Source organism: Asterias amurensis, chromosome 22 (genome assembly GCF_032118995.1).
Source record: "Asterias amurensis chromosome 22, ASM3211899v1".
In the NCBI taxonomy this organism is placed as follows: Eukaryota; Metazoa; Echinodermata; class Asteroidea; order Forcipulatida; family Asteriidae; genus Asterias; species Asterias amurensis.
The window spans coordinates 4,887,311-4,914,053 of record NC_092669.1 but is presented as its reverse complement, the minus strand read 5'-3'; the positions used below and the strand labels follow the sequence as shown (position 1 = coordinate 4,914,053).

At 38.3% G+C, this 26,743-nt stretch overlaps 1 protein-coding gene across 2 annotated transcripts in view; it reads left to right on the top strand.

Moving 5' to 3' along the window:
* The window catches only part of LOC139953930 (uncharacterized), a 49,253-nt gene extending 27,621 nt beyond the window's left edge, over positions 1–21,632 (top strand). For both annotated transcript variants that reach the window (XM_071953538.1, XM_071953537.1), the window contains exons 3-5: positions 4,146–4,271; positions 5,125–5,238; positions 18,454–21,632. In XM_071953538.1, the coding sequence (XP_071809639.1) occupies positions 4,146–4,271; positions 5,125–5,233 (235 nt within the window). In that variant the 3' untranslated portion in view covers positions 5,234–5,238; positions 18,454–21,632. The remainder of the gene's footprint in view (positions 1–4,145; positions 4,272–5,124; positions 5,239–18,453) is intronic.
* The last annotated feature ends 5,111 nt before the right edge of the window (positions 21,633–26,743 follow it).

Here is a 26,743-nt window from a genome sequence, read left to right as displayed (position 1 = left end):
GGAACTTCAATGGAATGACGCCAGCGGGTGTCGTCGGGCTGTGGCATGGACCTGTCATTAGTTTTGTTGTGCGAACATATACCGTAGGTAAACTAAAAAAATCTAACCAAAATAACAGCTAGAACGCAGGACTCCAAACATGCCTTGTCACTGTCGCTTCTTGTGCAGGAATGATTCAAGTCAAGCGCTGCCAGTCCATCTCTTCGCCACATAAGACCCTTTAACGCCTCAGCGAACTGCAAGTATTCTTTATAAATTGAAGATACTCTGAGAGTTGGGTACTTATAAAGGAATGCGTTAAATGAAAGAAAAGAACTACGTAATCAATTGACTGTGTACTTCCAAGTCAGTTGATAACAATGGGTGCGTTTGATTAGCTTCCGGGTGCGTTCGAATAGCTTTGACGTGATTCCAGGGGCTCACCCGGGTCAGCCCAAGTGCCCTGCTTGTGAAGTAGGTCACTTGGGGTTGACCCCAGGTGCATGACGTCACCACGAGAGGGTGAGTGATCGTTCGATTAGCTCTTGCCAGGGACTCCACTCGAGTGAGCACCGCGGGGTCGACACAGTGAAGCTTATCGAACGCACCCTATAACAATGAAACAATGACATGGGATTTAAGACCAGATAAAAAAAAAAAATGAAATCAGAGCGGCATTTTTTAGTAACAGTTGGCAACGTATACCTAATTTACCAAGATTATGGTGCTGACTCCGAAAATGATGGAAAGCAATGCTAATTTTTAGTCCTTGTTCCTGAAAAAAAATCACATTTAAAACAGCACAGAAAACCTAGCAGACGACCTACATTCAAAAATGGTCAGGTTCTGCTGTAGTTCCATATAGATGTTGTCAGGATACCATATTAAATATGCCGCTCACCTTGTTAACTATAATTTCTTTTTTATGAGCCTTTTATTTTTAAATAATCTTGTATAGATAGTATTGGAAGGTAGACACATGGTGTTACCGCAAACCAAATATGTATGAATATGAATCTAATTTAAAATACAAGGTGTATGTTTGTGCGTTGTATTCTCCTGACTAATACAACATTATATTAAGCCAGCATTTTCCATTTTTTCCCCTTCATGTGCCTCTGAAATAAGTCACCCGAAAAAGCCGATAAATCTACTCCGCGGTAGTAGATAGCAAAACAGTTAAATAAAGAATAAACTCTACCTTGCAAGTATATGTTACCGCAAACCAAATAATATAATACCTCACCATGCATGCAATGCCTTCAATCATATACATGTGTTTGATAATACATCACGATCAATGTCTCTATCACTTTCACCTCTACCCCAATCCCATAAAATCCTTTTTTCGAATAACAAAATTGAAAACAACAAATGAATAAAATATTTCTTGTTCTCAAAGGGTTACATTTTGAAACAACGAAACCTTGGACCGCAGAGGTTCGCAAATGCCCGCAAAAGCAAATGAATAAAATATACATTACTACGCTTCATCCTAAACCTCAACTACAACCACTTAAAGGCAGTGGACACCATTGGTAAATTCTCAAAATAATTTTTAGCATAAAACCTTACTTGTTAACAAGCAATGGGGAGCTCTTGATAGTATAAAAGATTGTGAGAAACGGCTCCCTCTGAAGTAACATAGTTTTGAGAAAGAGAAATGTCTCACTAAGATATTTGATATATTGATAACTTTAGGCCTTAAGCTTTTAATATGCATCTGAAAGCACGCACATTAATGTACAACAAGGGTGGTTTTTATTTCTGTATTCTCCTGCAACTTCAATGTACAATTGAGTCAAACATTTCTTTGACAATTACCAGACGTGTCCAATGCCTTTAAAGGCAGTGGACACTATTGGTAATTACTCAAAATAACTATTAGCATAAAACCTTTCTTGGTGACGAGTAATGGGGAGAGGTTGATGGTATTAAACATTGTGAGAAACAGCTCCCTCTGAAGTGCCATAGTTTTTAAGAAGTAATTTTTTTCACGAATTTGATTTCGAGACCTCAGATTTAGAACTTGAGGTCTCGAAATCAACCATATAAACGCACACAACTTCGTGTGACAATGGTGTTTTTTCCTTTCTTTATTATCTCGCAACTTCGATGACCGATTAAGCTTAAATTTTCACAGGTTAGTTATTTTATGCATAAGTTGAGATACACCAACTGCGAAGGATATAGTCTTTGACAATTACCAATAGTGTCCAATGCCTTTAATGCTGCCCCTTATAATCTCAAATGAAATATGCATAAAACAGTCTTCCGTGCATACTCGGTACAAACCCATAGCAGTCTAGCTCTACATAAGGGCCCATATTCATAGAGCTGCTAAGCACAAATATTTGCTAAGCATAAAATGTCTTCTTTGGTGAAAACAAGATTACCAACCAAATTTCAATTTGTTGCATACTCCTTGTTACTGTATCCAGCTGTTGTTTGCTCATCCTGAAAATCACGTTGAAATTTTGTTATTAATCCTGTTTTTATCAAGGAAGAAATTTCATGCTAAGCAATTTTTTTTGCTGAGCAGCTCAATGAAATTGGGTCCTGATAATTATTCATACAATAATTATCATGAAGCGTTTCGGAACAACTCACAAGAAGAACAAAATCCGAAGACCTTTCCCCGGTTTCTGTTTTATATACTGAAATAAAAAACTGCTAACGACGACTGTATGATGGAAGTTATTAGTGCCGGTTTGTAATTATTTTTAGCATAATAATCGATCTATATTCACGACTACAACCGCGATGTGGGCTTATGGGTGCTGATATCTCAATACGCGGTCAAATGGGATTTTTAAACTAATACTTTGAGGTAAAGGCGACGATTTAATTTAACTTCAATTCCCTGCGGTGTCTACGGATAATCGTAGCAATCATAGTGGAATCAAGTTTTTATATTGAATATGAACCAATGAATTCGGGTTGGTTATATAATAACACACTTCAAAAACGGGAACGTAAAATTGACACCATAGGTGTTTATAAAATAACACACATTCTTTTTGAAACACACATGGACACCTTCGGTAATTGTCAAAGATAAGTCTTCTCACTTGGTGTATTTCAACAGATGCACAAAATAGCAAACCTGTGAAAATTTGAGTTCAATTGGTCGTCGAAGTTGCGAGATGGAAGAAAAAAAATACCCTTGTCACACGAAGTTGTGTGCCCTTATAGTGCTTGATTTCGAGACCTCAAAATTCAAATTCTGAGGTCTCGAGATCAAATTCAAATATTTGAGTGGAAAATCACTTCTTTTTTGAAGACTATACTTCAGAGGGAGCCGTTTCTCGTAATGTTTTATAATATGCACAACTCTCCACTGATCATTAACAAGTAAGTTTTTACGCTAACAGTGATTACCAATAGTGTCAATTGCCTTTAAAAACAATTACATTGGTGTTATTGTTAACACCCTGTGATGTTAATTTTGTTTCCCAGTTCGGTATTTGTATGTGACAAGACCCATGGTGTCAATTTGTAACAGGCCAGGGGTTGATTTCACAAAGGTAGTCCTAACTTAGGACTATTCCAAAGCAATGCTAAGAGATAGGACTGGTCCTAAGTTAGGGATAAAGAATATTAATTTTTGTTTTTACCCATACACCGATGTGTGTTAGCACTGTATACTCAGTACTTTCCCGAGTCCTGTGAAAAAAATATCACAGGCATGTTACTCGGGTGGGATTCGAACCCACGACCCTTGCAATTCTACAGCAGTGTCTTACCAACTAGACTACCGAGGTTGCCCGGCAGCTAGAGGCAGTTCAAATCCTATGTTTTTGCAGCGGGTACCGCAACGATATAATAGATGTTAAATTTGCATCAGGGATAAAGAATATTAATTTTTGTTTTTACCCATACACCGATGTGTGTTAGCACTGTATACTCAGTACTTTCCCGAGTCCTCTAGCTGCCTCTAGCTGCCGGGCAACCTCGGTAGTCTAGTTGGCAGAACAGTTTAAAGAAACGAATGATACAAAATAAATATGTTACCAGGATTAAGAAGTGGATGTGGTTGAATGAAATTAAAATAATGTAGATTTTTGAATATTTTTGAATTTTTGACGATTTGGGCATTGTATACGAAGCGATTTTGAAAGAAGTGTTGAAAATAAACCGTTTTGCTTTCTGTTTTACTCTTGTAGGGAGAAAAGATTAGGGGACAATGACTTCTTCCAAGCAACGTACAACGACGCTCAAGCTAGACAGAGGCAGAGAGTATTGCAAAGCTATCTGGACGACAGGATGGCATCTGTGGGTAAAAGAGACGGGTAAGTCCAGGAACTAGACTTGTATGGAAACTGATTGTTGATCCACGGAGGGAGTGGTTCCTAATGATCGGGTTAATGTAATGTCGGTGTCGCTGTTGTTGTTGTTGTTGTTGTTGTTGTTGTTGTTGTTGTTGTTGTTGTTGTCGTTGTCTGAGTTGTTGTTGTTGCTGTTGCTGTTGCTGTTGCTTTTGCTGTTGCTGTTGCTGTTGCTGTTGCTGTTGCTGTTGCTGTTGCTGTTGCTGTTGTTGCTGTTGCTGTTGCTGTTGCTGTTGCTGTTGTTGCTGTTGCTGTTGATGTTGATGTTGCTGTTGCTGTTGCTGTTGCTGTTGCTGTTGCTGTTGCTGTTGCTGTTGCTGTTGCTGTTGCTGTTGCTGTTGCTGTTGCTGTTGCTGTTGCTGTTGCTGTTGCTGTTGCTGTTGCTGCTGCTGCTGCTGCTGCTGCTGCTGCTGCTGCTGCTGCTGCTGCTGTTGTTGCTGCTGCTGCTGCTGCTGCTGCTGCTGCTGCTGCTGCTGCTGCTGCTGCTGATGCTGATGTTGCTGTTGCTGTTGCTGTTGATGTTGCTGTTGCTGTTGCTGTTGCTGTTGCTGTTGCTGTTGCTGTTGCTGTTGCTGTTGCTGTTGCTGTTGCTGTTGCTGTTGATGTTGCTGTTGCTGTTGCTGTTGCTGTTGCTGCTGCTGCTGCTGCTGCTGCTGCTGCTGCTGTTGCTGCTGCTGTTGCTGTTGCTGTTGTTGTTGCTGTTGCTGTTGCTGTTGCTGTTGCTGTGCTGCTGCTGTTGCATGTACATGTATTATGCCTGGAATAAACCTTACCATGAACTAATACAATCCAATGGATTGTCTAAATTTATTCACAGACTTAAAAGGAATTTCGACGAAGATGTTTACCACCAGGAGGGTTTAGACAATGAATTTGTAAGAAGACTAATGGCCAAATACTTCGATGGTGTTGCAAGACGTCGTTAAAATAGGTACGTTTATTATAAGACATGCATCAAAACAGGCAAGGTATACCTTGTTGTGTTTGTGGAACCGTTCGCCCGTTTAAATTGCATATTTAACCTAAAACTCACATGTGAATATTTCAATTTATGGCAACACCGTGACCATTCTGTGTCACTGTTATTCTCAGCGATTACACACTGTCTTGAAGGCACTGGAAACTACATGTATAAGTAATTACTTCAAATAATTACAAGCTTCTTTTGTAAACGAGCAATGGAGAGCTATTTAACCCATTGTGAGAAACAGCTCCCTCTGTTTTTGATAAGGAGGTAAATTCTCACCCAATTATTAACCCGCTTCTCGCCTGAAGTCGTTTAATATTTTGTAGGCATCTGGAAGCGCACAAATTTGTGTAACAATGTTTTTTTTTTTTTTCATTATTCTCTTGCAACTTCGATGACCAATTGAATAAACATTTTCACACATGTTCCTTAAGTTTAATGCATATTTATTGGGATACACCAAGTGAGAACACTGGTCTTTGACAAATACATAGGTGTCCAGTGTCTTTAAACTGAAACTTTACTCGCGACTTGTATCGTATCGTTCTCTATGGTGTTGCCTATTTATTGATCAGCTTTATGTTGACAAAACCTATCTATGGCCCTACCTTCATGCAGGCATTGGACTTGATTCAAGTCCTGTTCTCGTTTAAAGGCAGTGGACACTATATTGGTAATTACTCAAAATAATTATCATCATAAAACCTTTCTTGGTGATGAGTAATGGGGAGAGGTTGATGGTATAAAACATTGTGAGAAACGGCTCCCTCTGAAGTGCCATAGTTTTGGAGAAAGAAATAGTTTTCCACGAATTTGATTTCGAGACCTCAAGTTTAGAACTTGAGGTCTCGAAATAAACCATCGTGTGACAAGGGTGTTTTCTTCTTTCATTATTATCTCGCAACTTTGATGACCGATTGAGCTCAAATTTTTACAGGTTTGTTATTTTATGAATATGTTGAGATACACCAACTGTGAAGGCTAGTCTTTGACAATTACCAATAGTGTCCACTGCCTTTAAAGATGTCCCTTGAAAGCATATCGCGCCAACTAGCAAACAATCAATTATTATAGCAGGCGCGTTTGCCAATTTTACACAAGAGCAGTTTGATAGACCTTGCTAAATCTGAGCATGGGTGACAAATTTGTAAAAATTGATGTCATGTGAAAGGACCTTTTTCAACAAGTTGCTCATAAAATGCTATTGAGAGTTTGTCTCAAGATTTTACAAGGATCTAAAAAAATTGATGTCCTTTCACACAAAGTACAAAAATTGTAAAATTACACGTGCTACAATTTAGCAAGGTACCTTTGCTAAATATGAACAGGGCTTATGTGCTAAATATGAACAGGGCTTATGTGCTAAATATGAACAGGGCTTATGTGCTAAATATGAACAGGGCTTATGTGGTGCGGAGAACAGTTTGGAGATTGCCGAGATGCATCACAAAGCAATAGTTGTCTGGCAAAGACAAAGATGATACCCAAGCCTACATCCGTATAGACTGCGAAAGGGATAACCCTGTTTGAGCCATAGGGGTAGGTGGCAACAAAGTGTAGCCCACACCTTGAGTGGCCTTCAGGCCTTGTGCGTCTGGTGACTTGCATTAGAAAAAAAAAAAAAAAAAAAACACGGGACTGGGACTTGAGTCAAGTCTAGGCAGGCATATACATTCATAACAGTCTGACCTTTTGGAAGGTCTTAAGCGGTGACAAAGATTGAGAGCCAATTAATCACATTTAATTGTTTCAAACATCTAAATGTACTACCAGTAAAGTTGGACATGACACTGGTGAGCCAAAGCATTGACGTCATCAATCAACAATCAGCAATCAAAGAGAGGTAAACCAAGGAGCAGGGACCAATTTTACAGAGCTGCTAGGCACAACAATTTGCTTAGCATGAAATTTTTTTCCTTGATAAAAAAACAGAATTACCAACCAAATTTCAATTTGTTGCATATTGCCTTTTGCTGGCATTCGGCTGTTGTTTGCTTATCCTGAAAATCACGTGGAAGTTTGGTTGGTAAATCCTGTTTTAATCAAGGAAGAAATTTCAAGCTATTAATTCAGTTGATTTCTAGAAAGATACAAGCCAGAAATTAGTTCAACTTCAAAATAATGTCCCCACCAAAAGTTTCAACGAAGCCGACTTTATTAATGGGCCTCTTATCAGATCTACAGTCTACTTATGGCACTTATGGTGTAATATTTCTGGTCTATGAGGTCTGATTAATGGGGATGTTAAAAACAAGATAGGAATCGCCAAGTCTGTACGGTACATCGGCTTTGAGTGATGGAGTTTAATTTGCCCATCAAAATCGTCGTTATAAATGCAATAGCATAACAGGTTCAATACGTTTTTGTATGTGACGTAACACTTACAGGCGCTGCACAAGTTTGACAAGTGGCTTATGGGTGTTTGCCAACATAAGCATAAAATAACAAAACTGTGAACATTCGGGATCAATTTGTCATCGAAGATGCAAACAAATAATGACAGAAAAACACCCTTGTTGCATAACTCTGTGTGTTTTTAGATGCAAAGACTTCAGGCCTGAAGTGTTTTTATTTGAGTTGAGAAATAACCTTTTTCTAAAAAACTAGGGAGCCGTTTCATAACTCTGTGTGTTTTTAGATGCAAAGGCTTCAGGTCTGAAGTAATTTTATTTGAGTGAGAAATAACCTTTTTCTAAAAAACTAGGGAGCCGTTTCATAACTCTGTGTGTTTTTAGATGCAAAGGCTTCAGGCCTGAAGTATTTTTATTTGAGTGAGAAATAACCTTTTTCTAAAAAACTAGGGAGCCGTTTTATAACTCTGTGTGTTTTTAGATGCAAAGGCTTCAGGCCTGAAGTATTTTTATTTGAGTGAGAAATAACCTTTTTCTAAAAAAACTAGGGAGCCGTTTCATAACTCTGTGTGTTTTTAGATGCAAAGGCTTCAGGCCTGAAGTATTTTTATTTGAGTGAGAAATAACCTTTTTCTAAAAAACTAGGGAGCCGTTTCATAACTCTGTGTGTTTTTAGATGCAAAGGCTTCAGGCCTGAAGTAATTTTATTTGAGTGAGAAATTACCTTTTTCTAAAAAACTAGGGAGCCGTTTCATAACTCTGTGTGTTTTCAGATGCAAAAGGCTTCAGGCCTGAAGTATTTTTATTTGAGTGAGAAATAACCTTTTTCTAAAAAACTAGGGAGCCGTTTCTCGCAATGTTTTATATTATTATCAACAGCTCTTCATTACTCGTTACCAAGTAAGTTTTCATGCTAACAATTATGTTGAATAATAACCAAAAGTGTTCATCAAGATGGCATTAATCTGGATTCCAGAAAACGACGATGGTATCATAGTTAGTAATGTTTGACGCTTAGTGTGGAAAGAAGAAAAAAAAACTATTAATAAATAGTAAAGTTGCGGGTACAACCATGCGTAAATCTCTTCTAGGGTGAGTGTTGGCTCTGAAAAGAGCCGTTTTGGTGTTGACGTTTCGAACGGTATACTTTGCTCGTATTCAGGAGAATGTAGGCGAGCAGAAGTATGCTGAAGACGAGCAGAGTATACCGTTCGAAACGTCGAGACCCAACCGGCTCTTTTCAGAGCCAACACTCGCCCTAAGAGATTTACGCATGGTTGTACCCGCAAGTTTACTATGTATTTATAGTTTCTTCTTATGGTATCATAGTTGTTGTTATTTCGGTCGGTATCAAAATGAGATAGTACATGAAGATGACTCTGTATAACATGACGTCACGCTCTAAAACAACTGGCTTTGCATCATTTGAAAAGGATTAACAAATATAATGAACGCGTTGATATAAAACGAGTAGGGTAGGACGGCCTTAGCTTTTGAATCAAACCGGACCTTCTTCAGAGGCATAAAACACGTGCAAACAACATATCCATTTATAAGAACAGGTAGGGAGTGGGAAAAGATCAAATGGAGATGGTTATGACAATTAAAAACAAGATACAGGCAAATTAACAGAAAAAATAAAAGTTTCTTACTACGACTTGTGGAGGGTCTTTTATTATATATATATATATCTGGTGGTTGAGATGACCTGAGCAGTTTTCGATCCAAACCGGAACTTCGTCATGAGAGGCACCGACAAGTTCAAACATAAACATATCTGTTTACAGCCAAAAGAGGAACAAAGGATTGAGCGAAGGTTTCAATAAAAAGGCGGGAAGATTATAGCCAATTAAAGTTATTAATAATATTTATCAAGCAATGTAGTGGCTAAGAACCAAGACGAGTCAAAATAGTGAGGACAAAGGATGGTCAGTATGAAAGGGGAGATTACCAAACAACGATTCGACGTTAATACGCAGCGTCATTTTCCGGTTACAATACATTTTGTTTTGTTTTAGTGACATTTTCATTTTCGAATGTTGTTCTCGGGTAGTTGTACTGTTCCCCTTAAAGGCAATGGACGTTAATGGTAATTACTTGAAATAATTGTTAGCATAAAAACTTACTTGGTAACAAGTAATGGAGAGCTGTTTATATATAACACATTGTTTGAAACGACGCCCTCCCAGTAACGTAGTTTTTGAGAAAGAGGTAGTTTCTCAGTCAAATATTAAGACTTTAGGCTTGGAGCCTTTGATTGGTATCTGAAAGCACCCACATTTGTGTAACAAGGGTGTTTTTCTTTCATTATTCGCTTACAAATTTAATGACCAGTTGAGTCAAAAATTTCACAGATAGATTTGTTATTTTATGCATTGATGGGATATACCAAGTGAGAATACTGGTCATTGACAATAACCAAAGGTGTCCAGTGCCTTTAAGAAAAAAAAAAAACACCAGAAGCTTCTATCCCCCTCAATCGTAAAAGAATATAATATATTCCGCACACTTTCTCAATTTGTTCAAATAAGTGTGGACAGGTTTGCAATAAAGGTGGGTACGAGTCAAAAGGCATTGCTCTAAGTTACTGTATTGTTCTCTGCCTATATGAATATTCCCTGCCCTTGATTGCGTATTGTTTGGCGTTATTACAATGGCCATTGTTAAGCAGTCGATGGGTATAGAATACACAATTAAGACAAGAAATCAGTAGGGCCCGTAAGAAGACGGTAAAAAAAGGGAGGTTGTAGTGGTTTCACGATCCGCAGGAAGTTCATGATAACAGGAAGTAGATATAGAGTTTCATTGTTGCTTCCTAATATGCATTAGGTACGAAGAATGAACGAGAAAGTGTAGATTCGTCGACAGAATATACGAGAAGAAGGCGAGTACATATTGTAGTCACGAATCTACACTTTATGGTCTATTCTCTGACTAAACTATTTCTCCAATTGGTTATGTCACAGTTACATTGAATTGGATTTCTCAACGGTAACAACACTAGTTAGTCTAACATTTTACAAGTATTAAAAAATATATATATATATATACTTAAGTTAAGTGCTGGCAATACTTTTGGTCGTCGAAGTTTGAGATAATAATGGAAGAAAAAAACACCCTTGTTGCACAAATTTGTGTGCTTTAAAGTAGAAATCGCGGAAGTCTTTTAAAATGAGTGAGAAATTACCTCTTTCTCAAAAATTACATTACTTTAGAGGGAGCCATTTTCTACTGTCAACAGCTCTCCGTTGCTCGTTACCAAGTTTTTTTTTTATGCTAATATTTTTGTTGAGTGATAACAAAACGGGCCCAGTGCCTTTAAGATGTTTACGTTTGTCTCATTCACAAACTAATTACTTATCTCCGTGTCCACACCTGTGCTCTCTATTATTTTCCAACCCGCTTTTGTGAAACAAGTCTCCTATAACTACCCTACCCCGTTTGCCTCTCTCTCCCTCCCTCTCTACTTTTTTTTTTCTTTTTCTTTTTTCTTCTCCCTTTTCGTTACTCCTTTTGACTGCTTTCGCTCCCTCGGTTCCCATCACTCCTCTATCCACTTTTAAAGACACTGGACACTATTGGAAATTGTCAAAGAGCAGTCTTCTTATTTAGTTTATCTCCACAAATGCATAAAATAGCAAACCTGTGAAAATTTGAGCTCAATTGGTCGTTGAAGTTGTGAGATAACTATGAAAGAAAAACACCCTTGTCAAGCGAAGTTGTGTGCTTTCAGATGCTTGATTTCGAGACCTCTAATTCTAAATCTGAGGTCTCGAGATCAAATTCGTGGAAAAATACTTCTTTCTCAAAAACTACTTCACTTCAGAGGGAGCCGTTTCTCACAATGCTTTATGCTATCAACCTCTGCCCATTACTCGTTACCAAGTAAGGTTGTATGCTCATAATTATTTTGAGTAATTACCAATAGTGTCCACTGCTTTTTACGAATGCTTATGTTATGTATATAAGTATACTTCTTTGTGATTTTATTTTATTTTATTTTTTATTTTTTGCCAGGAGAAGACTCTGCTTCGGTCGATTCTGTTTTATAGGGAAAGACCTTTGCCTTGCTCGAAACGTAAGACCCTGACAAACCGTTTCGTGTGCAGCAATTTTTCAGAACTCAAAACATTATTTGCAGAACGTGGCTTTGTGCGTAGGCTGGTGGCTGCTTTCAGTGAAATCCAGAATAGTAAACACTTATGAATAAAGGTCACATTTACCGTGACCCCTAACTACAAGTGCTTCAGGTGGCCTCGTGAAACATTTCTTAGGGCGACAAAAAGAAAATGGATTTCAAGAATTCATTTCGAGAGGTTTTGGGAGGATTAAAACTGACGTCTGACGCAATTGGTGCTTGCTTTAAAATTGTTTGCCATGGAACTTGAAAGAAATGGCAAAAAAATCTCGCTATAGTTTTATCATTTTTTTACTCTGACGTAAACAATTAAAATGCGTGCGTCACACTTAGATCTCGTAATCTCTGAGATACATTTTTGTAAAGATTATTATAACTGAACAAAACCTACTGTAAGAAATACATTTCAAAAATAAAAAGCCCATAATACTCTGTATTTAATAATATTCTTGAGAAAAACAAGTTGCCACCAACAAAACAACTTTGTATATTTTCCCTGACCATATAGGTTATTAAAGGCAGTGGACACTATTGGTAATTACTCAAAATAAATATTAGCATAAAACCTTACTTGGTGACGAGTAATGGGGAGAGGTTGATAGCATAAAACATTGTGACTTTATGTCTATAACACGAGTAGGGTTTGTTGCTTTAGCAGTACATTTGAAAGTAATTTGGTTTGGTATAAAGCGTAATCATGTCTTAAAAATACATGCTTTTTTATCAATTTTGGTCAAGTTTATACTATTTCAAATCATTCATTAGTTCTATAACAAATAAGAAAGTATGTTGTTTCATGCTCTCGAATTTAATAATTGTCTGCTATTTCGAAATCCTTTAGATGTATAACGACTAAGGTTTGATTCGTCTCCATTTGAAGATATTGTGATTTATTGACTATACCGCGCAGAAAGCCCCATAATCATGAACCGTCTGGAGCCATCATAAGCAACAATCAATAAAGAACTATCTTCAGAAGCCAGTGGTTATCAAATGTCATTAAGGCATATGTAACTAAGGGTTACATCAAAATGTGCCCTCAATTTGACAAATGTAACTTTCTTAAATGAGGGCATTGGTTGGGAAAGTGGATAATAAAACAAACGAGAAACAGTCATTCAGACCAAGCCATTATGATCGATCTTGAAGTCCGCTTGCAAACGGTGCAGGGCCTAATGTTACATAGCTGTTTAAAGGTAGTGGACACTATTGGTAATTGTCAAAGACTAGCCTTCACAGTTGGTGTTTCTCAACATATGCATCAAATCACAAACCTGTGAAAATTTTAGCTCAATCAGTCATCGAACTTGCGAGATAATAATGAAAGAAAAAAACACCCTTGTCACACGAAGCTGTGTGCGTTTAGATGGTTGATTTCGAGACCTCAAGTTCTAAGTCTGAGGTCTCGAAATCAAATTTGTGGAAAATTACTTCTTTCTCGAAAACTATGGCACTTCAGAGGGAGACGTTTCTCACAATGTTTTATACCATCAACCTCTACCCATTACTCGTCACCACGAAAGGCTTTATGGTAATAAATATTTTGAGTAATTACCAAACGTGTCCACTGCCTTTAAAGCACAACAGTAGCTCAGTCTCCTGTGACTAGAGCAAATTATTCGAAACGTTGAGACCAATATTAAGAACTTACTCCGCTGTAGTGAAGTTCATAACGATTTACTAAAAGCTAAAATAGTAGTTCCGACAGATTTTCAACCTTCCGCCCATGAAGTAGTTAAAAAGCAGGACAGTTCTTTTCAGAACTGAGATGTCTCCCAAATTCCACAAATTAACTTACTCCGCGGTAGTAGAATATAAAGCAGAATACAGCTCGCTAAAGAACAAAATCTACCTGGCATGTAGATACACAAAATGGTGATACCGCAGACCCTACATTGATACCGCACCATGCATAGTCTCATGTCCCGTAAAAGTAGCTAAACAAAAGAAAACCTAATGCTCACTAAAGTAAGGTTAACATGAACAATACCACCTTACATGTAGTGTAATATTATGTTTTTTTCTTTTTCTTTTCTGTTTTCCTTTTTTTAAGCAGACATTTTGGTCACGCACATGCTCTAAGCAGGGTCTCTGGACAAAACGAACCCAAAGCAATCACACGCTCTATATGCGGCGTAGGTTATTACTAATCCCAAAAGTGAAGAAATCTTACACTACCTATATTTATACCTTATTAAATGCACTGCACACTATTAGTAACTACTCAACATCAGTGTAAGCATAACAAACTGACTTGGTAACGAGCATTGGAGAGCTGTTGAAAGTATAAAACATTGTGGGAAAGGACTCTCTCTGACTGAAGAAACGAAGTTTTCGAGAAAGAAGTAATTTCTCACTTAAATAATTAAAGACTTCGCGCCTGAAGTCTTTCATGAGGCATTATTATCTTGCAACTTCGACGACCAATTGAGTCAAACTTTTCACAGATTTTTTTTATTTTATACTCGTAAGTTGTGAGGAAACCAATAAGTGACAATACCTGTCTTTGACAAGGTGTCCAGGGGTTGATTTCACAGATAGTCCTAACCTAAGACCAGTCCTATATGACTCTTTAGGGTATGTAGACAACAAAAGACTAGTCCTAAGTTAGGACGATTAACTCGTCCTACCTCGAGATAAGACTAGTCTTGATTTTTGAAAACAACGGCAGTGCCTTTAAAGTCCATGCTGAACACGCCACGCCTTTAAATTTTACCCCACCTTTTTGTTTTAAACAAAATCGCGGATCTTTGCACTTTTTCAAAGTCGGCGGTGCCTTGTTTTTCCGTCTCCCTAATGACCGACTTGTCTAGAAATAGCAACAATTTCTATCCGGCCTGCTATAGGAAAGACAGCATAGGAGTTAAGTGGGGGTATTTATCAGGATACTTGAGACCAAACTATAGCAACATCTCACCCGTCTTCGATTACCTCTTACCCGCCCATCTCCCTGCCGGAGTTGTTTCTCGTACCGTGTGAATCATGCGGTTTTTAAATAGAGTAAATAAATTAACTGAGTGCGTCTTCTCTGGTTTTGCCTGCCGTATTTCGCGTCTTTAGGACCGCCTAAGTGGCAGGCTCAAACAGCCGGTTAATAAATAGACAACTGTAAATTGGGTTGGAACGACTACATCCTCTGTACTTTTTTTGGCGGCACTTGGTGCAATGCTCATTTAAATGCTGAGTCACGCTTTGGCCGGCCATTTTAAACTGCAGTTCAACTTGTATCTTAAAGGCAGTGGACACTATTGGTAATTACTCAAAATAATTATTAGCATAAAACCTTTCTTGGTGACGAGTAATTGGGAGAGGTTGATGGTATAAAACATTGTGAGAAACGGCTCCCTCTGAAGTGCCATAGTTTTCGAGAAAGAAGTAATTTTCCACAAATTTGATTTCGAGACCTCAGATTTAGTGGTTTTTTTTTTATTATTATCTCGCAACTTCGATGACCGATTGAGCTCAAATTTTCACAGGTTTTTATTTTATGCACATGTTGAGATACACCAACTGTGAAGGCTAGTCTTTGACAATTACCAATAGTGTCCACTGCCTTTAAGAGCGCGTATATATGGCATCATTAGGCCCGAAGGCCGGATGCCGCAATGTTCTATTAAAGGCATTGGACACAATCGGTAATTACTCAAAATAACTGTTAGCATAACATCTTACTTGGTGTTGAGCCATGGCGAGCTGTTGATAGCATAAAACATTGTGAGAAACAGCTCCCTCAAGAACAGCGTAATGTGGTTTTGTAAAATGATGTCAGTTTGTGTGCCCAGAACTTTGAAAATAAGAGAAATTACTAACACGGTAACGCTCCTAACAGATTGTGTAGAGATTATTGTTCCCAATTTTCGGCGATGTCTGAAAAACGCGAAATGTCACATGTTATTGTTATTTACATCTACATTTAAATATGGAATTGAAACAATCGAACGGATTCAAAAACCAAAGGGCAGTTTGCCTTTAGTTCACCATCGATTGCGTCGACTCCTCGTACATCTTCACTGTGTTTTTCCATTAATGTTAATAACACAACTTCACTTTCCATCGACGACAGACAAGAAACGCTCATGTTATGACCACTGGAGATAAATTACTAGATTGTGTCACTCAATGCTCGGCAGAGGAAACATTCAAAATGATTGAGAATTTAAAGTTAGAACGTTTTAAATTTATACAATATCAATAAGCATATTATAGCTTTCTTACACAGAAAAGGGGACCACAACGCTTTACAACAACAATAATAATATACAAGCAATCAATAATTAATAATACAGACGAATTAAAAAGAAATAATTAGCCGAATAAGCAAAAGTCTGGAAATGGTCAGTTTTAAAGCCATTGGACACTTTCGGAACAGAATTTTGTTGAAGTTCACAGATTTACAAACAACTTACAGGGTTTACAGAAGGAAGACTTCTCTTGAAATATTATTCCATGAAATGCTTTACTTTTTGAGAAAACATTAAAACAATTATCAATTCTGGATATCGAGAATTACGGATTTATTTTAAACACATGTCATGACACGGCGAAACGTGCGGAAACAATGGTTTCCCCGTTATTTTCTCCTGACTCCGATGACCAATTGAGCCTAAATTTTCACAGGTTTGTTATTTTATATAATATAAGTTGTAATACACGAAGTATGGGCCTTGGGAAATACTGTTTACCGAAAGTGTACAATGGCTTTATGCGTTGTTTTGAAGTCAGTAACTAAGTAAAATAGCATTGGCTAACTCGATAAGGAAGATTCAGGATTGTTCCAAAGGTTTGGAGCAGCTGCATACAAAAATCTTTGGAAGATGAAGTGTATCTGGTTTGAGGTTTAGTGGGAATCCTTGTATCTGAGCTGGAATGCATGTATAGACCTATATAGCTTTGCTTTTCCCTAAGTAATTCAATCTTTTCCTCAGCACATTAGAAGACTGAAAATGTGTATCTCGTCTGGCTAACATTTGGCCTGATTTTCTCCCTTTTTATGCTGATTTGTACCAAAAAAATATATATATATATATTTATCAATGGCCAGATTCACTTTTTCGGATCCCTACCATAGATTATATATTTTTGTTTTAACTTTTGCGTTCATTGATCAAACGTTTTCGTGATTACCCCCCCCCCCGCTCCATTGTTGTTACGTTTAAAGAGAAAAAAAACAAGCCATGAATATAGGCCCGGTCACACAAGCCTCGATAACAAGACGAGAACGAAAATGTTGTAAATATACGCCCTCGATTGGTCGAATAAGCGCGAGCGTTCTGTGTGGAGCAATTCAACCAATAGAATACCTTCTCTTTGCGTCGTTGTCGTTCTCGTTATCGCTGCAGTGTGGGACCGGGCTTTTAGACCCCAAAAGCCTCTTTAGCTCTTTCACAATTGAATGCTCTCCATCAACACAGCTCAAGCACATAACCGATTAGCTACTAAGTATGTTTGGGACGCTTCACATTCCCCTACAATCAAATTCATCTCCAACCATCCTCAACTAATGGTCTCCTAAAAATGTCACCGATTATCTTGACAATCCAATCGGTGCATGGGTAGCAGTCTTCCAGCCTATTTGGCAAGAGAAAAAGGGAAATCTCAGAAATTGGGGTAATTGGTTGGGAGGATGTGCGTGTGTACCTGTTGAGACCAAAACCAGTGTAGTGTGGTCAAATACTGTTTGTTTGATGGAATGAAACAAACGTGGCAACCTGTATAGATCGCTTGTAAAACGCGGGCCTCTCTTGACTGCCATTTTGAGAAGTAAAAATGTGCACAATTGTCCCGTCCGTACCATCCCCTTTTGTCTTGAAAGCTATTCCATATCTTAGAACAGTTTCGATCTTCCCAAACCATTGCTGACTCCAGTGAATTGGTGTATGAGATAAACCGAGGAATTTCGAGGCGTCTGGATCATTATTTTCTACTTTTTGTCTACTTATTTTCGAACCCACACTCTGCTTATCAGAAACATCAGAGTTTTAATACGGTGCTCTTAACCACTCGGCCACGACACTTCCAACGATGCAGTGTTTCTTAATAACTCTACAGACTAATAAATGCATGAAATCCATTCCATTAATGTGAATTTGATATTCTTGTGCTGGGATGTGATGGGCGTGTTTATAACAAAGTTGATTGGCCGTCGGGAGGTTATTAGTTGATGCCTCGCCTCGTAGATGTAATCGGTGTTTCCATTCCATCAGGGATAGCTGGAGGGAGTCTGGCAGTAATTGCTACAATGTAATGAGGGTCACTCTCCCGCCCGACAACTGTCATCATAATTATTATTGTAAAACCATTTATTCCCCCCTTGCGGGAGATGATAGTTAGACTCAGTAATATTTGGGGATGATATAGCTCAATGGATTTCATGCCGTTACCTTAAAGGGAAGGTACACGTTTGGTAATTACTCAAAACAAATACTAACTTCAAAACTGCCTTGGTAACCAGCATTGGAGAGCTGTTGATATTATAAAACATTGTGAGAAACGGCTCCCTCTGAAGTGACGTAGTTTTTGAGAAAGAGGTAATTTCCCACTAAAATATTAAAATACTTCTAGCTACAAGTATTTTATTCCCATCTGAAAGCACAAATTCGTCCAACAAGGGTGTGTTTTCTTTCATCATTTTCTCGCAACTTCGATTACCAATTTCGTCTCACACTTTCATTTTTCTCCCTTTGTTTTCAGAGAGTTAATGCACCGCTGATGAAATTGATGATGAACTTTGACCGAACAAAATGACCCAAGCTGTCTCCAAGTGACCTTTAACCTGCTCGCAGAACTTCCCCTCCTAAAATAATCGGCCGACTCTTGCGGCTTGCATTATTTCAGTTTTTATTTTGACGAAGGATCTGAGTAAATCAGTTCATAAAAACACTTAGGTTTCTAGCCTCATTGCATTTTAATGTTGGCGTGGATTTGGTGCTATTCGGCATCAGCACAGTAGGCATATCCGAACCGGAAAACAAAATGGCGTGCGCACTGATTCATTCACCAACACAGCAGTCGTCCTTTCCAATCGGCCAAAGTGGGGTCTTTCGTTGGGACACTTACATCTTTAAGCTGATTACAAATTTCCAGCAACTAGCATGATAATAATTTTGCCGATTTTTTTAAACTCTCTTTTAAAACACAGAAATCAATTTCATAATCCATAAGAAGCATTCACAAAGCCTTTTTGAGATAATGGCGGACACAATGCTGTAACACTATTAAGTTTGAGTACACGCAAACCGTACAGTGCACTCCTATAGTGACGACCAAGGGTAAATGCCACACAATCATATTCATTATAATGACAACCTCGTCCCCAAGAGAACAAGCCAAGCACAAGCCTGTCCATGCCCTTCTACACACTATTTGAAAACCTTCTCACTATTGCTGATACCAGTAGTCTTACACTTTGTAGTTTTTAGATGTTAATAACTGTTGTTTTTAGTAAAGAGCTATATTATTGGAAATAGCCGTACAAGTGCCGTACACAATTTTATGTATTAAAAAGCTTATGTATTGGTATGTACACAAACATGAATGCACCCACGTCACAATGCATCAACACATTTTCTGCGTGTATTTGTGGGAGTAAGCGCTCTAGTCAATATATATAGCTCTATGTTTTTCGACCCAACAAATTATAATGAGCATTATTTGTAGAAGCAGTTTGCACAACTTAGTGTTAATGTGTTGTACATAATACTTTCAAAAAAACGTAAAATAATAGACTTTGCTCGGTTGTATTAGCTGTGAGCCTTTTGGAAAGCATGGGTTTTGAGTTTCAGCTCCGCGATAGCATACTTCATACACCTTTTTGAAACCCCGTAGGGCCTACCGAAAGCACACGTTTTCAGACTTAGACGTAGCCTAAGTCAGAGCTTCAAGCCCGAGCCGGAGGTGAGGTTTTCGAAAAGGTACGATGATGAAATCGTGCTCTTTCAACACAGGGCTTCATAGTGACATGATAAGCCTGTTATAGTAAACGATAATTTCGAAAACGCACTGTTCGTTTTAAGAACAGCCTCCATATCATTTACACATGTACTGTCATTATACAAACCATATGGGGCGAACTTCCATTCTGAGTTATTGAGCCATCGTAACATGTTTCAAATTACTTCGTTAGGGTTCTGCTGGCACCATTTTTCGTTTAATTATTCATGGCTTCAAAGTCAGTTGACCTTTAGAATTCGTCTATACCATTCTCTAAAATTTATGAAAGCTTAATCATTAATTGGGAAAATAGATACACCTGTTTTGCACACACAGATGGTTTTCCCGTCTCTGTTGTGGTTATTTTCATCAGGTTTAAGTGATCTTTAATGCCAGATTGGTCTCTGAAACAACAATAAACCCATTGCAAATAAGAAAATGTATAAAAAATGTGTACCGAACTCACAGGGTGCCCGACTCGCATTCGTTTTCTTTTTGTGGATGTATTAATGAAGGAAGCAAAGACTTAAGACGCCATTTGCGTGTTAGATTTTGAATATATTGTCTGGTTCAATGACGTGCTTGGTCACAAGTCATCACTTGGGTTTGAATTCATCGACTATCAGTTGCTATATATCATAATTTATGATTCGAGGCAAGCTTTTGCGTAGTTATCATAACACACGGTGAACACCCATACAACATTCTGCATGGATGTGTATGACACAATGGAGGTTGCTTTGCAAAAGCTTGCCCCGAACCATTTAACAGCAACTGTCTCGGTAGTCTGGGGAATTCTAATGTAAAGCGGTACATTGTGACTAAACAAGTCATTGTACCAGACATTAATCTCGCAAATGGCAAATTATTGAGATTCCAGATTTGCAATGTGTCATAAAAGATAACCATAATCATAAACATCATTTGGTAGTAGTAAGTGTTGTGAGTATGGGCCTTTATCACGGTCTGGTCATCTTGATTTTACTCCATTCCAACTCAATCTGTAACCATCAATCTGAGGCGGGACGAAATAATAGTCTGGTTTCATGCGCAATGAATGTTAGCATTCATTACTGTTATTGAAAACAGGGAACATGACCAAGATGGTGACAGCGTGATAAAGGTCTATAGTGCTGATCAGAGACAACACCATTGCTAAGACATTCTGACTTTAAAATCGTGCAAACATTGTTATAAGAAACTTTATTTTATCACAATTTTGTTCACAAACAGGTGAGCTTTCCTTTAAACCAAACAAATCCACCCCCATGTGTTGTAAACATTATAGTTGCTAAATACTTTCACCTGACAATAGACATCTTATCAAAACTTTTCCCGGACAACTTGTGGAAAGGTTTTCCCGTAACCATTTGGGAACAACTGCTGGTTCCCAGTAGATAGCAATCTAAGTGCGTGCGATTTTACCAATTAAACAAATGGCCCATAGAACTTTCCTGAAAACTGTTCATGGAGTTTATACAGAATGCACAGTATTTTGTTGAGGGATAACAAATCAGCTCCGGGAAAACTTTCCCGCAACTTATCCGGGAAAAGTTTAGATTAAGTGTGCCTTTGTAGTGTTTGAATCCCAAATTAATGTGTAGACTTATTTATGTAGTTTTGATTCCATTGCCTGGTTTGCCAAAACATCCTTACTGTTTCTTTGGCGCAGGCTTGACACAATGCACATTAAGTTTTGATAAATTTTCACCATAAACAAAGAAACAAAATTTAACTTAATTAGAAGTTAATAGGTTAATACTAATACAGCCATACTTAAAGAAAAAATATAGGCCATTTTAAAGGGACTAATATTTATTTAAAATCAGTTAAAAGTATTAGTACAGCCATATTTAAATGATTAACGTCTCGCCCTTTAATGAATACTTTTATATATATATATATATAGTTATGGTTCATTAAAAAAAGGTTATTGAAACATCGGCATCACAAAGAAAGAGTGTGTCACGTGTCATAAATGAAGTTTGTTGATTGGACTGCGAGCCGTGTTTGAAATGCCGGTGTCTCGGAGACATCGGTCCGCGGGAGATTCCGTCGATAGTGAAAACTAATGTGCGCTTCAATTAATCATCAACTCCAAATCCCATTCCCCCACGTTTTGATCAACTATTTCCGTACAATTACACTGACCGTAAGACAATTTAAAGACACTGGACACTATTGGTAATTGTCGCAGACCAGTCTTCTCACTTAGCGAATCTCAACATTTTTTTGTATGCATAAAATGACAAACCTGTGAAGATTTGAGCTCAATTGGGCGTCGAAATTGCGAAATTATAATGAAAGAAAAAATACCCTTGTCAAACGAGGCTGTGTGCTTTCTGTGTGCTTTCAAAATCTAACAGCCCCACACACTCGTTACCAAGTAAGGTTTTATGCTGGTAATTATTTTGAGTAATTACCAATTTTGTCCACTTCCTTTAAATCATCTGATCATTTGAAATATGTTATTATTTCCACCAAGTAAATAGATTGATGACGTCAATGGCCGCCATCTTTGATGGCAAACAATGGAAAAGTACACGCGTGTACGCACTGCGCCCGCCGAATCTCAGCCAATGAGGGCCTATCACGCGTGTGTGACTTTAATCAAAGATGGCGGCCAATGCAAGTGGTATATAGACCTTTATCACAATGTCACCATCTTGGTCATGTTCCCTGTTCCCCTGTAACAAATGCTAACATTCATTCTGCATTGCACCAGACTAATATTTCGTCCAGCCTCAGTTTGGTTACAATGAGTTGGAATGGGGTTAAATCAAGATGACCACACCGTGATAAAGGTCTATACTCAGATGTTTCAAACTTCAAAGTCACCAAACTCACCGTCACCTCCTTATATGTGAAAGGACATCGCCGGGGACAAAATTGTAAAAACATTGCCCCTAACAAAGTGTAGAGAGACACGACCGATAGAGACAAATTACAGCACTTCAATAGACTGCAACCAGTTCTTATTGTTGCACCACGTTCAGTGCTCGCGAGCACCTCAACCCGACTGAAACTTGCTCTTATTAATTTCCCACCGGAGACCAATTTTCCATCTCATAACCAACGATTAAAAAAAGTAAAGACTTGAAGGCAGATGACTAATTGTATTTGTACAACCATGCTTGACAGTTTAATGGATCAGTTCCAACACATAACAGCAGTGCCCCCTAAGGACTTTGTCAAGTTTACCGCGCAGCTCCTTCTAGCCGCCCCCCCCCCCCCCCCCGCATTTTGTTCTGCCGCGTTTATCATTAATTTCTCCTCTCATTATAACCCGTTTCAATGTGACAATTGTCAGAGTTGATAGATTTTACAGCACTAATACAATAGGCCAACAAAACCCACCTGTATTAAATATATTTTACTTAAAGACACTGGACACTATTGGTAATTGTCAAAGATCAGTCTTCTCACTTGGTGTATCTCAACATATGCATAAAATAACAAACCTGTGAAAATTTGAGCTCAACTGGTCGTTGAAGTTGCAAGATGACTATGAAAGAAAAACACCCTTTTCACACGAAGTTGTGTGCTTTCAGATGCTTTATTTCGAGACCTCAAATTCAAATTCTGAGGTCTCGAAATCAAATTCGTGGAAAAAATATTTCTTACTTCAAACTACGTTTATTCAGAGGGAGCCGTTTCTCACAATGATTTATACTATCAACCTCTCCCCATTACTCGTCACCAAGTGAGGTTTTACTTGAGACCTTTGGTTATTTTGTCAAAGTGTATCCCAACATATGCACACAATAACAAACATGTGAAAGTTTGGGCTCAATTGCAAGAGATTATGAAAGAAAAAAACACTATTGTTACAAAAGCTGTACGATGTGCTTTCGGATACCCAATGAAATGCTTCAGGCCTGAAGTATTTTATTATTTGAGTAAGAATTTACCTTTTTGTCAAAAACTATATTACTTCAGAGGGAGCCATTTCTCACAAGGTATAACATTATCAACAGCTCTCCATTGATCGCTACCAAGTACGTTTTTATGAGTGTGTAAAAATGTTCAGTAATTACAAATAGTGTCCGGTGCCTTTAAACGTATTCAACACTCCTACACCCACTTTTATTAAATTACTTAAAGTGGAGCTTGTCAAGTTAGTACTTCAATCATTTTTAATGAGAATAAATGTCAAATTTGAGGACAGTTTTCCTCTCAGTTTAATTTCAATTCCAATTTAAGGGCAGTGGACACTATTGTTAATTACTAACAATAATTTTTAGCATAAAACCTTACTTGGTAGCGAGTAATGGGGAGCTGTTGAAGAATAAAACATTGTGAGAAACAGCTCCCTCTGGAGTAACGTAGTTTTGAGAAAGAAGTAATTTTCCACGAATTTGATTTCGAGACTTCAGAATTAGATTTTGAGGTCTCGAAGTCAAGCATCTGTTTTTTCTGTCATTATTATCTCGCAACTTCGACGACCATTGAGTTTAAATGTTCACACTGGTTTTGTTATTTTATGCATAGTGTTGAGATACACAAGTGAGAAGACTGGCCTTTGACATTTACTAATAGTGTCCAGTGTCTTTAATGAACACCACTTGATTTACTTTCTGGAAGGCGTTCTTTATAATTTAGGATAACTTCAATTATTTCTATCAATCAATCTATAAATGCGCCTTTACGGAAACATATATTTCCTCTACCAATCCATTGAGCTACAAAGGGGTTTAATTAAGAAAGTGTCAGAGCCTTCAAGAAAGTAATAAACAAATCCAAGTGGCTTATAAACACAGTGGTGCACAATCAATGTTTTCGCATATCGCGTTCAAACAATTACTGTCATAACGGACAAAAGTACACTCAAATCATTTGAAACTTGTCACGTCCAGAGTTTACCACGCAAAAAAATAAAACAAATTCATAAATACCTGACAGTTTCGCTATTCCTATATTGGTGGAGAGCGCGTCACGTGGGTGTGTATGAACCTTTGTTTATGACCAGTAAAAGTGTTGAAACGTGGGCGTGACACGCGACCTTGCACCTGTTCTTATTACACAGCTTCTTCATTCCTATTGGTCCAGAGCAACGGCTGAAACAGTTGTGCCACATCACGCGATACGCGCGACGCGCACAGCATTCCCTTATAAGGAGTTGTTTACTCGAGGGCGGCGGAGGGCTTTACCATTTCATAGCTGGAGGGGTGTTGTGTTGAAAGAAATCATTGAACAATTATAATTGTTGCAATTATTTTACTTTTTGACCAAAAAGTGATGATTTTTTCGACCGAAAAGGTATTTATGAATGGGAATTAAAGTGGACTGTTGAATCGGTTTTCAACTAGTGGTTTAAACCCGCCGAGGCATGGTTCTTTATAATTTACCTCGACTTCGTCTCGGTATTAATTATCAAGAACCAGGTCGCGTTGGGATTAAACCACTAGTTGAAAACCTCTTCACCGCGCATTGATTCCCGAAGTAAGAGCCAACAGTAAACAGAGGTTCAAAATTATCATCCAATGCTTCGCAAACACTAAACAGCTTTGGCTCCGATGTACAGCCATCATGCTTTGCGCTGTAGTTGTAGACGTCACAGATATAGTTGCTAAAATGGCGGGTAGTTTGAAAAGTTGCACGAGTTGGACATGGTGCGAGTACCACTTGCCCCGTATCGAGAACTAATGTATTATTACTCGGATGCAGGGACCACTGCAGTTAGGTGACTATATACACACTTTTGCCACGGTATGTTTACTTAATGCCAGCTGCATGCTTCGCCGAAGTATCTCGCCACGTATATTATTTTATTCCCATTTCCATGTTGTCCAAGCACCCTCCTACCCATTCTCGGTGTTATGAAACATTCGCAAAATTCACGAGAAGCTGCCCCCCCCCCCCCACCCAAAACTAAAGCACAGTTACCCCCCTGGACAAAGACTTCGTAAAGAGGTGGGACGAACAACATGTTGAAATGGGGGTATACCGACGATTATGACACCAATGCGATTGAGGCACATCAGCCCCCCCCCCAATCTATGCCACACCTACGGATGCCCAGCCCTTGAGAAGCAGCGCTGCCTTGAAGACCTAATGGCAGCAAACGAGAGGGCTGTGAGATCTGAGCAATCCTGGCCAAACATTTGAAGATATATAGACTCAATAATAGAAGACTTGATGTCAAAACAAGTAACAGCAGCTAATTTACATTCTTCACTTCTTTTCTTTATTCAAAACTTTCCTAAGAATTTAAACAGCAAATGTATCCCTTTCAAGAAGTCTTGCTTTGTATTTATGTAAAAAATAAAAGTCAATGTTGTTAATAACCCCAAAAGACGAGCCATAAACCTTATCGCAATCACTTGTTACGCGCGCGTTAGGCGCGGATTTAGACGCATGCTGGTAAAGTTTGATTGCTATCTAGACCAGCAAGCACCGCTTGCGCAATGCAATGGTTATTTGCGAAAAGGTCTATGAACGCAAAATACGCCAAGTGTGTCAAACAGAGACAATAGTCTGGCCCTAGCCCACCTTGTTGAGCTGTTAATAATGGCTCCGCTTTTAACATCGGTATCATCACTGTCACCATTGACAGTGATGAGACCGATGTTAAAAGCGGAGCCATTAACAGCTCAACAAGGTGGGCTAGTCTGGCCCCTACTCCTGTAAATTGTCTATCAATCGATATTGCATACGAGGAACACGACCCAGCTCAAAAAACAGGTTGGAGTTCTAACCCTGTATATCAATTATTATCCTCAAAATATTTCTGATTTTTATTTTAAAGATTCCCCTTTTTTAATTGATTTAGAAGAACAATAACAAAATAAATTGAAGGTGACTGCTCTATATTCCGACACCCCTATGTTCCGACACCCCTATGTTCCGACAACTCAACCTATATTCCGACACCCCTGTGTTTCGACACCTCTATATTCCGACACCCCTATGTTCCGACACCCTTATATTCCAACGACCCAAACACCCCTATGTTCCGACACCCCTATGTTCCGACAACCTGTACCAATATTTTGTGTTAGCCATTTTTTTTAAAGAAAAACGGTGTGACTTGAAGAAACTACACGTTTTC